This window comes from Pseudorca crassidens, chromosome 8 (genome assembly GCF_039906515.1).
Source record: "Pseudorca crassidens isolate mPseCra1 chromosome 8, mPseCra1.hap1, whole genome shotgun sequence".
In the NCBI taxonomy this organism is placed as follows: domain Eukaryota; kingdom Metazoa; phylum Chordata; class Mammalia; order Artiodactyla; family Delphinidae; genus Pseudorca; species Pseudorca crassidens.
The window spans coordinates 83,246,408-83,262,309 of NC_090303.1; the positions used below are offsets into that span (position 1 = coordinate 83,246,408).

The following is a 15,902-nucleotide window of genomic DNA, read 5'->3' on the forward strand; positions in this document are numbered from 1 at the left end:
ATTTCTTTAATAATGTTACCTCTCCAATGAGCTCTTTAATCTCTTGACTTTCAGTTCTTTCTCTAGATAGAGGAAAAAACTAATTGGCAGGTGAATGTAGAATGTAGTTACTGGTTCTTTTGGTTATTGAAGATGAAAGATTTTTGGGAGGGGGGTCTTCCCATTGATTTTCTTTAAAGACAGCTTGGGGATAGCATACCTTTTGGCCTGGAAGATGAGATGCTAAGGGTTCATTTTTGTTTATTACCATTACCCCCATCACCACCACCACCAGCGCTACTCAAGTGGCCTTCCTAGACGAATAGCTGCTCTCTGGGTAGAGAGCTAATGTTACTCTGTGCCGTGTACTTGCGCTGATGAGCTGCTGTCCCACTCCTGTCTGCTGAGGAGGAGGCTTGTCATTGGCAGGTGCAAGGTAGTCTTGAGATTCACTGAGTTTATTTTTAAGCAGGGATGAATTTTTCTCCCTGGTAGTGGAATTGAGGGCTTGAGTTTGTTACTAGATGGATTGGGTGAAAACACAAAAACAGGTGAACATCTCCACAAATTTTTGACTTGCCCCTCGAATGCCCCAAATTGGACCATACCCTGTGTCTGTGCCCTTTTTAAACTTGGCCCTGAGTTACTTCACATCCTATGGTACGGGCGCCCTTGAGGTTTAGCTCCTGTACAACACTGATTTCCTGTGTGATTTTTGCCAGAACTTCAACAGGTGTCTACGTGCTTTCCCGGCCCTCTTCTGCTTCCGTAGGTTAGTTATCAGGCCTTCCCAGAGGAGAGTTCCAGGGTGGGTCAGTACAGACAACATGCAGAGGACTCCTTCCTTCCCAGGGATTTGAGTCAGCCTTGCTTCTGTGTGTGTAGACCTCCCATTCCTTGCCCTGTCTTTGGCCTGTAATAACTCTGGCCAGATGCCTACAGGGAAACTATGAAAACCTCTTTGTTGGAGGTCCTAGTTTTTCAGCCCTACCCCCGCTCCTGGGCTGTTCACATTCCTCACATTTATCCATCTCCTTAGCTTTAGGAAGATGATACGGCTGAGCAGTAGTGTCAGTGTAGACATCTGACCTAAGGAGTCCTCTTTCTATTTTCTTCTTTCTGTGTTGTTGTATGGTGATAGTACTTCTCATGAGAAAGATTTACCTTACTTTCAGCCCTTAATTGGCTTTTCTCCCTGATGTGGCTCCTTGTTGCTTTTAAAACATGATTAGATGGAGCGTTCAAGTGAGTGATCTGACAGTCAGAATTTGGAGGCAGCTGTCCTTCTGGAAATTTCCATATTCATTTATAAAATGGTTTTTGGAGCAACAGGCAGTTTGAAAGGATTTTGATGCTGCTCACCAGCAGTGTGGCTGAACTTGATGCTTGTACAACGTGCCGTCTCTAAGCTGACCGGTGGGAACTAAAGTCGTAGTTAGGAAAGGGAATTCTGGACTATCAGATCATGGGGTTGGCTTGAGGGTGCTTGACTCCTCAGTACAGGTACGTAACAGGTATGTAACCTTGGCCATGACCAAAGCCAAGCATTTGCCTTAATGCTATAATACAGACCCTGTGTGTTTGCTAAGGGATACCACATACCACTTTCTTTTATTTATTTTTTTTTTTACAACTTTCTTTTGACACACACACGTCCTCTTGAAAGGTTTTGTAAAGAAAAAGCATCGCTCAGTGTGTCCATATCCATATGTTTAGTATATACTAGGATTAACCTAGTATTAAAGGTTCTTCCGGTCCAGTCCATCCCCCACCCCCCCACCCCCAATTTCCTAACTCCAACTCTGTTGGTATCGGGTGTAGTTAGCTGCATCATTTTGATTCACATATTGTGAAACCCGCCCCAAGAATCTCTGTGACTGCCATCTTGTTTGTTCTTCTTGACAGTTCTTAACACAGGCCTTGAGAACTTATGGCGGGCTGAAACGACATGCAGTTTTTCTGTAGAGGCATTCATTCATATTTTTGAGCAGATTTTCAAAGGAGTCTGAAAAGGTTAGAGAACTGCTTTACCATAATGTCTAGGAGTCCTCCAGGAATGTTCCAAATCTCTTCTCTGTGGAGTATAATTTATGTAAGGCCTTAAAGGTTCAGCCATTTTTCCTTCTCTCTTGATATCAGTCATCCTTTAGGTTCACAGCATCTTTTAGGCTCAAAGCAAAATTGAACAGAAAGTACAGAGAATTCCTGTATCTCTCCCCCCTGCCCCCCACGTACTTCCTCCTCTGCCATCAACAATCCCACTCCAGCGTGGTACATTTATTATAATTGGTGAGCCTACATGGACACAGCATCATCCGGAGTCCATAGTTCACTAGGGTTCACTCTGGGTGTTCTACATTGTATGGATTTTGACAAATGTGTAATGACATGTATCCATCATTATACTTCTATACAGAATAGTTTCACTGCTGTCAAAATCCTGCCCTCACAGCTGTTCATCCTGTCTCGTCCTGCTAACCCCTGGCAGTGATCTTTTTACTGTCTTCGTGTTTTTGCCTTTTCCAGAACGTCACAGTTGGAATCATACAATATATAGCTTTTCGATTGGCTTCTTTCTCTTAGTAATATGTATTTCAGATTCCCCCATGTCTTTTCGTGGCTCGACAGCTCATTTCTTTTTAAGGGCTGAATAATATGCAGTTGTGTTCATGAACCACAGTTTATTCACTCACTTACTGAAGAGCACTTTGGTTGCTTCCAAGTTTTGGCATCTATATATAAAGCTGCCAAAAACATCCACATACAGATTTTTGTGTGGACTCAAGTTTTTTACTGTCGGGATGTATGGTAAAAGTTTGTTCTATCCAAAACCATCTCTCAGAGTGGCTGTACTGTGTTGTATTCCCAGTAACTGAACGAGAATTCCTTTTGTTCCCTATCCTCACCTGCATCTGTGGTCAGTGTTTTGGATTTTGGCTATTCTAATAGATGCGTCATGGTAGCTCATAGTTGTTTCAGTTTGCATTTCCCCAGTGACACGTGTGGAACATCTTTTCCATATGCTTGTCATCTGTATGTCTTCCTTGGTAAGATATCCAGGTCTTTTGCCCACTTTAAAATTGGGTTTTTCATTTTCTTATGGTCGGGATTTAAGAGTTCTTCCTATATTTTGGATTACAGTCCTCTATTAGAGATGGCTTTTTGCAGATATTTTCTCCCCATGTGTGGTTCAGCTCTCTTTCGGTTGTTTTTTAAAATCTTAGACCCACAAAGTCATACTGTGAGTGAGGTCAGCTTTCACAGTTGTGCTGGCACAGGGGGCTGCTAGTGAGCTGTGTTGCAAATTCTCAGCCTTAACTACCTTGATGCTTTTTTTTTTAACATCTTTATTGGAGTGTAATTACTTTACAGTGGTCTACCTTGATTCTTTATTTTCAGGTCAACGTGACTGTGGACTACATTAGACCGGCCAGCCCAGCCACAGAGACGGTGCCTGCCTTTTCAGAGCGTACCTGTGCCACTGTCACCATTGGAGGAATGTGAGTGTTCTGGCTGGTAGCAACTCAGCCATAACTGAGAGTTCTCTCCTCATTCAAGTCTCTCCTCCCTTTGTCCTGATTTGCTTTCTGTTACTCTTAACTCAGTGGCTTATAATTGTTATGTGCCTGTGTAGCACTTCGTTTGCAAAGTACTGCATAATCGCTCATTAGTTAATCATATACTTTCATTATTGTCATTATTTAAGACTTATTGGGCTCTGTGTGCTTGGCACTATGTAGCACTCATTATTACTATTAATAATGCCATTTATTGAGTGTCAGTCGGGCCCTTAGGTACTGTGCAAAATTAGAAAGATTCTCTGCATATTAGTTTAATTGTAGGCCAGAAAGAGAAGAGAGGTTAATTGGACCTTTTCTTTGTATAGATGTATGTAATCAGTAGATGACAGGGTCTCCCTCTTCTACTCCGCTGGCCTTACCCTGGTTACATTCCAAAGTCTTTTGGGAGCTCTGTTGAGGAACAGCCTTCCAAGGAGCTATCTGATGGGGGCAGTAGGAAGCCTGCTGGGCCGTGCTTCCACAATAAATACTAAAACAATCAGTCAGTCCCCAGGAGCAATTCTTACCCTGTGTAAAAGACACCAGCATGCTAATTGTCTCCTTCTCTATTTCACAATCTTAAATGGTGTTTGTTACCAAACTGGTATTTTTCTTTTCTTTTAAAAGAGGGCATGGTGGAGGGGAAGAAAAGGATAGGCTTCTCATCAAAACAAGGATTGTTTTGTTGAAAGTACAGTGAAGCCCATTGGGAGAAACACCTCTCTGTAAGCTATAGCATGCCCCTGAAAGAAAGAGGATCTGGTGGCTAACTTACTTTCCAGAAGCTCTCCTGCCAAACAGGAGCTTCTCCCATCCATCGCCCCGCTCCCCCTGCCCCCATTCGTGTTGTCACTTTTGGAAACAGGTATTTTTAGCTACTGTTGCGGCTCCTATAGGTATTAATGTTGTTGATGTTCACGCAGCAATCGGAGACTTCACTTTTGCCGAGAGGAACTGAATATAGGCTTTTGATATCATTACCTTAATATCATCACAGGCATCAGGTTATTTTTAGAAGCAGGTTCTTGAGAAATTAGATAATATTTTTGTAATGGGGGAAACTAAGAAATATTTTGCTCATTCTTCCATCTGTATGACTTGCAACAACAATTATTACCAATTTGTCACCAATTCTTAGGAGCTTGATGCATGCCTTCCTCCTGTGGAAAGCTGGAAAGTTAGTATTCCCCTAGATTAAGATTTATGCTGCCACATACAAGGAGTCCTCTCCGATAACTGCTCCTTCTATCTACTTACTGGTTAAAACAACACCACTGCTGTCAAAATGCACATCTTTTTATTTTTGGCTTCTATTTTGGCTTCTATTTGCGTTTTTCTAATGACCCATTAGAGAGAATTCTTTCTTTTTTTCACTTGGTTACCATTGAAGTATATTTTCAAAATAAATTTACACTGCTTAAAATTAGATATTCTGGAAATGTTCTATGGGGCGTTAACATTGACCTTTCTATCTCCCAGTTCTTGTAATTAGATCGTAAGTAATTACTTTTGCATTATTTACCAAGGTATTTACCTCGGATTAGACCGGCTTGGCAGGGTACCGTGGGTGCGTTGAGTTTCCTCATAGATTTGTTTCTACTAAGCTAGACTTTATGTGTAAACTGCTGGGCGGTAACTGGGAGAAATGTGGGGATGTACTAATATTTTTGAGACCAAACTTCACCAGATAGTAAGCTCCCTGAAGATAGGGATTTTTGTCTTGCTTATTCTCTGCTGTAGTCTCAGTATTCAGCAGTTGGTAGGAGTTCGATAAACCTGTGAGTGATTGTTTACTGTATCGCACAGTGTCCCTTTATGAAATAAAACTGGGAGTACTTAGATGTTTCATTACCTGGGACAGCTGTTTCTTCTGAGCTACAGGTTTATTTTAATCTGATAAATATCAAAAAAAAAAACCTTGTATCTGATAGTTTTCCTTGTTTATTTGGTTATTGGAAGGTCAGTGCCAAAGATAGGGCATCTCTAGAAAGTCTTCCTGGTAGCATGCTTCTGATGTTCAAGTCTTCCTCATGGCTTCTCTTTGTTTTCCCATGGCCTTGATTTTGTTTTCATTTTTTCTTGAATCTTCTCTACTTAAATCATTCCAAATAATACTGTAGGAGAGTTGAGGTATTAATAATAATGTCCAAAATACTCAGCTTATATTTAGAATTATACCGAAATCCTTCTATCTGCTTTTAATGGTTATTCAGAAACATTGGCTAGAGCAGGGGATTTAATTTTTTTAATCCCAAATGTTTTAGTTCCATTTTTTTATTTTTATTTTTATTTTTTTTGCGGTACGCGGGCCACTCACCGTTGTGGCCTCTCCCGTTGCGGAGCACAGGCTCCGGATGCGCAGGCTCAGTGGCCATGGCTCACGGGCCCAGCTGCTCCACGGCATGTGGGATCCTCTCGGACCGCGGCACGAACCCGCATCCCCTGCATCGGCAGGCGGACTCTCAACCACTGCGCCACCAGGGAAACCCCTTAATTCCATTTTAAACACAAAAAGGTATTTATATCTCCAAATCTTTGATATATGGGCAGCAAGGACCCACTGTGAGTTGCATAACTTTCTCTATGGAATGATGACTTAAAAACACTAATTATGGAATCCTAGATCTTTGTGATTTACATCCCCCTCATCTGTTATAGTTTTCCTGCTCTGATTTTTGCACATGTTGCAGCCATTTAAAAGCCATTCCTCTTATTAAACCTTTTAAAACAATGTTTCATAAAGACACTTTCTTTTGGTACTCATATTTCAATTATTGATATAAAACTTAGTGAAGTACATAATAAAAATGACCAGTATAAATCTGGGGACAGAAACAGATTGGGATAGAAGTGCACAGGTGTGTTAGAGTGGTCCTCAGTCACTAACTGGTATCAGCCTCTGGGTTTTGGGGAGATCGTAGAACATGTGGGTCAGTTAAGGAAAGGTTGCTAGGAGAGCTCCTCTAGTAATTCATTGCCTCTCTCGTGAGAGGTCTTAGGCTTTGTTCAGCTTGTAGAGATGCTGCAGAATTAATGATCTTATCTAAACTGTGTCTAAACGACCCAATCTAAACTATGTCTGGGGCTTCACTGGTGGCGCAATGGTTGAGAATCCGCCTGCCCACGCAGGGGACACGGGTTCGTGCCCCGGCCCGGGAAGATCCCACATGCCACGGAGCGGCTGGGCCCGTGAGCCATGGCCGCTGAGCCTGGGCGTCGGAGCCTGTGCTCCACACGGGAGAGGCCACAACAGTGAGAGGCCCGCGTACCGCAAAAAAAAAAAAAAAAAAAAAGAGATCGATTCTCGAATAGCTTTTCTCAAACTACTCATTCCAGGGGAAAGAGAAGGAAGAGACAGATGAGATGGCCTCTTTCAGGATTATTTCAAAGCAGATTTTTCAGTGTATTTCACATGCCAAAGTGTGTGAATTATCCCTATCCTCCACAGGGTTCCATCTCATCCTCCTGTTGTTTTCTCTTGCTGTATGGGTCTGCGTCGAGTCACATGGTCTTTGGGAGGCCTCTCTGGTCGAACCGTCTTCAACTCCCCCTCTCTTGCCCTCTGGGGAATCAATGAAAACGAGGTTCATCATTCCTCTAATAGATTAAAATTTTTTTCTTGATTAACTTCACTATGGAGTTGGCAAGAGTTGTTACCTGTTAATCAAAATAGTTTAAATAAAAAGATCAAACTTTGAGTTGTTTCTCATTCTCTGGCTCCCAGGTTGGGAATTAGCTGATCCTTTTAGGCCTGGATTGTTACAGGAAGCTGTCAAGATGGCGCTTCCTGTTAATTACTTTGTATTGTATTTAAGACACTTATATAACTCTTCTTGTGATTTAGTCTTCTATGTAATTGGCTTCAGTGATTAAAATCTCATTCTTCCGTTATTGCCAGAGCCTTCCTGGGGAGCAAGTTTTGTGGGGTGACCTTTACTTGTGCTGGACTTCCCAATTACTTTTTTTTTTTTTTTTTTGCGGCACGCGGGCCTCTCACTGTTGTGGCCTCTCCGTTGCGGAGCACAGGCTCCTGATGCGCAGGCTCAGCCGCCATGTCTCACAGGCCCAGCCGCTCTGTGGCATGTGGGATCTTCCCGGACCGGGGCACGAACCCGTGTCCCCTGCATCGGCAGGCAGACTCTCAACCACTGTGCCACCAGGGAAGCCCCCCAATTACTTTTGAGCTGCAGTTTGGCAAACCCATATTACCTGTTAACTGATTGCCCCTGTCTTTTCTGCATATCACATTTTCAAAGAAAAGTGTTAAAAAAAATTTTGTTCACATTTATAAAGGGCCACCTAAAAATATGACTTGGGGTCAAGCCTCACACGTGTACGCTCATAATTACCACCACCCCGTCCCCCATCCCTGGAAAATTGTCACATATCCAGTAGATAGTGTCATTTAAGGTTTTGCCCCTTCTCATTATGTGAAGTATTTCACAATAATAGGAAACAATAGACATGGCCCATTTTGGAAAAGTGAAAGATGGCACAGAGATGAAACTGTGCAATAGGAACAGTTGGGAAATGCCTCATTTCTGCACAAGGTCAGTTTTTTGAGAGGTGATTGGAGTTTTGTAACTGTGATTTTTGAAACATTGTTTTAATCTCTGCTCCCGGCCACATTCATGTAAAGCCACTGCTGTCCACCTTGATGCCTGTGTGGGGTCCTTACTACCAGAGATGTTGTGGCAGATCTCTTGGGCTTGGAGCATCTTAGCTACTCTTTGTTGTAATGGTTATCATCTAGCAGGAGCAATGCCATCTTTATGAGCTTCCTTTGCGGCTCTCTGGCTTCTTCATAGATAGTTTGTCTTTATTATTTTTTTTTATTTTTTTATTTTTTGCTGTACGCGGACCTCTCACTGTTGTGGCCTCTCCTGTTGCGGAGCACAGGCTCTGGACGCGCAGGCTCAGCGGCCATGGCTCACGGGCCTAGCCGCTCCGCGGCATGTGGGATCTTCCCAGACCGGGGTACGAACCCGTGTACCCTGCATCGGCAGGCGGACTCTCAACCACTGCGCCACCAGGGAAACCCTGTCTTTATTATTTTTATATAAATCAGACTATTACACTTACAAGGAATCAGACTTCTTTTTTTTTTTTTTTTGATGCGGGCCATTTTTAGTCTTTATTGAATTTGTTACAATATTGCTTCTGTTTTACGTTTTTTTGGGTTTTTGGCTGCGAGGTATGTGGGATCTTAGCTTGCGGACCAGGGATCGAACCCGCACCCCCTGCATTGGAAGGCAAAGTCTTAACCACTGGACTGCCAAGGAAGTCCTAGAATCAGACTTCTTTTCCTTTTTTCATTTTCATTGGTTCTAGTTTGCAGGCGTACTTCCTCAGCTCTTCTGTTAGTGACTGAGCATGAGGTTAAGGTATTCTCCTTCTTCGAGAAGAATTCTTTTCTAATCCTAGTTCAGTTTTTCTCAGCCATAGTAGGAAGCAGTGTCATACCATCCCTAGCTTTTCTGGCTTGAGTTCTGTAGCTGTAAGGCTTTTGCTGTCAGGTCAAATCTTAAAACACACTAATGTCTGAATTCCAAGCTAAACACAGGAAGAACGCGACCTCCTGAAACCCCATTTTCTGTCCTAGTGTTCTGACTCACCAAGTGGCCCACAGTATTCTGAAGAGGTACTCTTTCAGTACCTGACATAGTATTAATGTCAGTGGCTCAGCCGGGAGGTAAACTCTGGGTTGTAGCCACCACTTTTCTGCACAGATTTGTTGTTTACACTTCATCTACCTTAGTGGGGTTCCCCCTCCAACCTTTTCCTGCTTTTAAGGGAAAAGAAGCCATCAGAAGAAACATTCCTCCTCTCCCCTCACCCCCAAACACCTAAATCATAAACTCCTAACCAACCTTCACCTCTAAAAAGAGCACCGTAGGTTGTTTTCTCAACCTCACAGGTTGCTGTGTTGAGTAGTAGAATTATTTATGCCTGTCCACCATCCTGAAGACATTGGAAGCATCTGTGGCATTTAGCGTAGAATACTTTGGAAAGAATGGTTAAATAACTGCACCTATCTCCTGCTAGCTTTAGCACAGTGACCTTTTTAAGAGAATGGCCCCATACAGCACCATAAGAAGGAACTTGGTTGTGGCAAAGGGTTCAGGTGGGAACACTGCTTAGTTTCAGTTAGGTCTTGAACATCTTGTGGCTGTCTATATGTGGGAATCTCATGCGGCTGAGTCTTTTTTTCTTTGTACAGCCCTGATGCTTTCAAATTATTGTATTACCCTCATCACTATATATGGAAGTTCAATTAAGCTTTTCATAATGGAACACTTGGCTCTTACAAATCAGCAGAATCCTTTACTGAGCAATGTGTGTTCTTTCTTTCACTTTTCTCTATTTTTTTTTTTTTCTCAGTATCAATTGAGTAGAATGTCAAGTATTGGGTGACAGTGTATACTGAGCTGATCTTCAGGAAGGCCCCCTTATCAATTTCACAAAGTATACCAGGGAGAGCCTGGGAGAAAGTGAGGCTTTTCTCCAAAGAAGGGGAACTCATCCTAAGGGAGGAACATTCTGGAATGTTTAGAGATATGGATAAGTGTGTTCAAAATCATCTTAAGTTAAAGGCCCTGTTTGGAAAAAGTAGAAATGCTATCTATTCCGATTTCTGTGAGCCCTCAAAGTAACTTAGTGAGGGACTGGGCCCAGACAGGAGACCAGCTGCTCCTTCTATATTTGTCTGCTAAGAACAATAGATTTATCTGTTTGTTTCTTCAACACATATTTGGTGAGCACCTGCTGTGCGCCAGGCACTGGGAATATAGCCGTGAACAAAGTCTTAAGCATTTCCCTGTGCGGAGGCTCTCCCGGCTGCACTTCATTCTCAGGAACTTTCTCGACTCTGGTCGCTGAGATGTCAAGAGTCCTTAAGGGTATTCACTGGCTTTGCTGCCCCCAGAACCTTGCTTATGGAAATTTTGGCTTTAAGAAACACAAGTGACCTTATATAAACAGTACCTTAAAAGGCTCTTCTCTATTCAGATTTTGCCTGGGACTTTTAGAGAATCTACCACTCAAACAAGTTAAAATAAAAATAAGAGATAATCCCTTTTACATCTTTATTTTTAGATGAGTCAGTAACTTAACCTGTCAGTAGACAAAATGAAATGCTCAAGCGACTACCCACTGAAGCCATTTGTCCTTTTCCTCTTCACATTACCATTCTTGGGTCGTTCAGTGTTGGTGAAGCTTTGTGAGTCCTGACAATTCACCGTGGTTCCCATCCTGCTCCATGTTCTCTTAGGGACCTAAAGACTTGCTTACCTTACTCCTGCCTCACCGGGCAGAGGACCCGATGCTAACTTCTGACAGAGACTGCTTCTCACTTTTTGGGTTGGTTATCCTTATAACCCTATAAATTAACACTACTAATTTTAAAAATTTTTAGCTTTAAACAGTATCTCTTCGTTTTTTAGTGTTTGCACTATTATTTCTACCCTTTAGCCCCTAGTTTTCTTACATTATTTTTGTTTCACCAATGGTAAACTTTATAATGTTCAGTTACTGTTTCTGATTAACTTTATATAGTGTCTATGTACTGCCCACTCTGAAAGATTAGGAAATTAGAATGCTTACACTTTTTTCTTATTCTTTTAAAAAAGTTTTTTTGCTTTTATCAAGATTTATAGCATTTATTCATTTTCTCCTCTGTCAATGTCATTGTCTTCTAACCTTTGCTTGCAAGATGTTCCTAAATATTTAAACCTATCCCGCATCCCCTAGCAGTTATAATTGTGTAAGTGTTCCTTACCAAAAGTGTTGGACCAAAAAACATGATAGTGTGATTAGACCTACCATAAAAGAAATCCATGTCATTAAATGTCCAGAGAACTGTTGAATTAATTGTGTGTGTCTATATCCCTTCTTCCTTTTTACACTTCTTCATATACAGTTGCCACTATATCTCAAGTCATTCTTTTTGTGGATTTTCCTCTCATTTGTTGAAGAACCTTGATTTTTCTCATGTGTTGGGTGGTAAAGTTTCTAAATTTCTGAAAATGTCTAAATTTTTTTGCTTATGTTCTTGATTATTAGTGTCATTATAAAATTATGGCTTCAAAATTATTTTCTTGAAAACTTTGAAGACACTGTTCTATTGCTTCAACAACGTTTATGAGAAATCCAATTTCTGTTTCTTTAAATGTAACATTTTTTTTTATGGCTCTGGAAGAGTTTTTACAATTTACCATTAATTGTTGGTTTTCTGAAACTTTATCAAAATATTTCGATGTCCTTTTTGCTTCATACTCGATTGTCTTTTCAACACTGAACACTAAAGAGATTTTTTTGTTGTCACTTCTTGAATCATTTTCTTTTTCTTTTGTAATATTGTATCTTCATATATCTAACTTTTCTTCCAAATTTTTAAGACCACCTCTGCATTTTTGTCCTACATTCAAGGAGATGTCTTCATTGTTTTCCCACTTGCTTAGCCAGCCAGCCATGTATATTGACTCATTTACATTCATACCGTCTCTGATTCATTCATCTCACTTATTCATGTACTTACTTGTTATTTCATATACCCAGTCTTTAGAGAGTGCCTGGTGTGTACTAAGCACTGGGTTAGGCACCAGGAATATATGGCAGTTCTAAAATAGAAATGATTTGTGCTCCCATGAAATTTACATGCTAGTCTATTAATCAAACCCATTTTACTTTTTAATGTCAGCACTCATATTTAAATTTTCTGTTTTTTAAGTGCTCTATTTTAATAGCATCCTCTTCTTAGTCTATGAATATAATATTTTCTCTATCTCTGAGAATCTTATTTAAAAATTAAGCACTTCTTCCAGCTTTCCCCCATGACTAAATGCTCTTTACTTTGTTCTTTTTCTTTCATAAGTCCTCAAGCATTTTGTGAAGCTTGACCTATATTTATAAAGAAAGGACCAGGCTGGAGTTGGCATGGTTGTTCCTCTGCAGTTTTCTGTGTCTGCTTCTCCAAGACATCTGTCATAAAAAAGTCATAAGGGAGCAGGAATGATCAGACACAGCCTTCCTTATATGGTGCCTGAAAGTGGACCTGGAACATAGAGGAAGCAGGCAAATTTCAGGCCCCACTAAAACTGTCAAGGCGTGGGAGGCTTTCATCACCTGGTAGAGAGCCTTAGTGCATTTCCCTGGGATGGCCTATGAGGGGCGACCAGGGGTGGGGTGGGTCTGTGATGTGTTCGGCCTACTCTCTCTAAACACGGTGCCTCTGCTTAACTTTCAGGCCACAAAATCCATCTACCAAAATCACCTGCCCTCTGTTCTATTATAACATGTGTGTTTTTTGAAGTGAATTATCTCGTGTGACATCGGTAATTTGGGGAAACACATTGATATAAAGTAGAAGTCGTATTGGTTTATAAGTGATGTTCCCAAATACATTGAAGTATTGAAAACAGTAAGGGATAAACTTTCTTACATTTAAAGGGAGAACTTTAGCAAGGTATAAAGACTTAAATAAGAAAAATCTAAGTGTAAAGTGGAGGAGTCTATAGTAGGAATTTCCTTTCACGTAAGTCATGACTACATTAGTGACTTCAAGAACCTTTATGCTTTTTGCTACATTAAGCCCGGTAGCAGCCTGTCAGTGAGGTCACAAAAGCTATGAAGACACTTTTTCCAGAATGAAAACAGTGGATTAATGAAGAAGACTACACTATGCATCAGACTGTTTTGATTAAAATGGTCTCTATTGATGGCACAACATTGTAAATAAACTATACTTCAATTAAAAAAAATTTTTTTTTAAATGGTCTCTATTGAAAACAAAGCCCTGTAGTCCCTTCTCTAGATGGAAGAGAAAGAATCAGAGCCCCAGAGTTCAAGGCTACTCGAACCCTAGAGATTTCTCATTGTGCACCATTTTTATTAGGGACGTTTTTGCTGGTGCTTAGGCTAGAAAGTTCCATAGGGTTTAAGACGACTGAGTATAACCCTGTTTGTTTCGGGGTTTTGGTGGTTTTGTGGGATGTGAACTGCTTGGGATCACACAAACAAGTACGTGCTGGAAGAAATGCCTGTGCTTGCTGGTTAGGGCTTTTCTTTTACCAGGGGTCAAAACTCTCTGCTCCTAGCAGCGCTGTGGGCATCACAGGGATGGATGGGGAAGAGGCTGGCTGGCCGGCCCTGCTCTTCTGAATGCTGTTCCTGATTAATTGCTCAGATGATGTTCCCAAAGCCTACTCACCGTGTGCTTTGTTTGTGTCAATAAAGGCCCTTGAGGCGCCCCTGATTTGCCACCCATCTGATCCGATCTATTTTCTGTCTTTCAGGATTTGTGCAAATTTTCTGATATGCTGTTAACACACTTTCTTATTTTCCAGCGCTATTAGGGCTTTATTCTTGTGCATATCTGTCTTTTCTGTCATTTCAGTGGGACCTTGTAAAGAATGTCATGTGGACATAAGTTCTCAGTCTGCCATTCTGACCTCCCTCAAGCATTCTTTATTTCTTCCTTTGGAGAGTGCAATTGATGTGATAAGGAGAGGGGACATTTGACATGATTACCAGTAAGCACAAATTGTGTCTTTTAATGCCATATCTCAGCCCCTTTCTCTTTACAGTTCCTGTGGCCAGCACAGTACACAGTGCTAAGGGAAGCAGGAATGGAGTTTTATAGATTTTTCTGTCTCCCAGTGGTGATGCTGCTTCACAGGGATTTGCTCCAGTTCATATTGAGTGATATTTTAAAGTGATAAAAATTGTAGTATCATTTTCAAAAGTTTAGAAAATAGGGGGAATCAGCCATTATGTAATCATGCTAACATAACCGTTGTTTGAAGGGTATGCCTTTTGAGTGCTGGTTATTTTTTAAGAATTTAATTTACAAACAGGAAAACTTTGACCATTTGTCATAATGTTGAGATGAAGACTAGTTATTGTTGGATCTGAAGATTCTGTGGATATTTTCTTCAAGTAGGCTTTGGAGGTAAGCACACTTGAGATTAAACCTCGGCTCTATGCCTTGATAGCTGTGCAATCTTGGGCCTTAGTTTTTTTCTTATGTGAGTTCGATACGATAATACTACACTCCGAGGGCTGTCGTGAGGATTAAATGTGCCAGTGCATTTAAAATGTCTAGCACAGTGACTAAGCCATAATAGTCAAGTAGTTAAATGAGTCCTAAGCCTGGCCTCTAAATTGGTCATTGGCCTAATTTCAGGCCTAGGGGTCTCTTTTGTCCTTTGTCACCTCTCCTACATCTCTGGCCATTTCTTTTCACTCAACTTTTTCCTTTTTTAAGGATTCTTCTTGAATGTTTTTATATTCCACCCTCTTATTCTTCACAGTCCCCACCCGCCAAGCCCATCTACTGATAACGTTGCTACCTCACAGATGAGCTTGAATAAGATGTAGAAAATGCCTAGTATGTAGTACCTGCTCAAAGGTTAGTTAAACAACAAATCACCCCATGGGATTATGGTTAGATGTTGTTGTACTAGTCAGTTCTTATTGTTCCATGGCAGACACTTTAGTTTTGGATTTCTCTTTTCTCATTTTTTCACTTGCCACCGAATCACATCATTTTTCCTCTAAGCATCGAAGGTATACTCAGTTCACCTAAGACTGTAATGACTGATAAGTACTCCCGTAAAAGAAGTTAGATATTCATGAGTAATTTTTAATGTTTCAAGGAGTTTAACACACATTGACCATTGAGTAGGGACAATATTTATTCCTTAGTAAAAGCAATTTATTGAATAGTATCTTTCAAACCAAGAGGTGTGCTAGCAAGCAGTCTCCCTGGGTATACTTGTTGTGTATACATATTTAGCTACCTATTTACTTCCTACCTGTATATATTAGGTGTTTAAAAGGCAGAGGGCTACTGACTTCAGTGTTTTAGGAAATGCTGCTATTCTCTGCCCCTACCTTAAAAGTCTTACTGAAAGTCAGATTCTCTGAATTTTTTTTGTTTTCTTCTTTGCCGCGTCGTGGGACCTTAGTTCCCCAACCAGGGATTGAACCTGGGCCCATGGCAGTGAAAGTGCAGAGTCCTAACCACTAGACCGCCAGGGAATTCCCTTTCTGTGGATCTTTTAGACTGACCCTCTCTGCTGTGATGCCTTTGTGAAGTTTTGTGCCATCGTTGTGTTCACAGCAAGTGGAACATGGAGGGATTTAACAGATATTTGGACCTTGGAAGTCAGCATGCAGCATAGAATTTAGAGATGTTTAATGGCATGAGCTTCATAGGGGCCAAAGGAAACTTGGGACTGCCTTTTATCAAGTTTCCAGTGTGGGTTTTACATGGAGCCTTTTGGCTTTCTGATACATCTGTTTACATGACAGCTGTGATTCAACAAACTATTGCCTTAATGTGAGCTTCTGTTGTGTTAAAAC

The 15,902-nt window shown here is 41.1% G+C and overlaps 1 protein-coding gene across 1 annotated transcript in view; it reads left to right on the top strand.

The window, feature by feature from the left end:
• Nucleotides 1-15,902, top strand: part of SND1 (staphylococcal nuclease and tudor domain containing 1) — a 419,471-nt gene that overhangs the window by 194,859 nt on the left and 208,710 nt on the right. Inside the window, exon 12 of the mRNA XM_067746913.1 lies at nucleotides 3,379-3,479. Within this exon, the coding sequence (XP_067603014.1) occupies nucleotides 3,379-3,479 (101 nt within the window). The remainder of the gene's footprint in view (nucleotides 1-3,378; nucleotides 3,480-15,902) is intronic.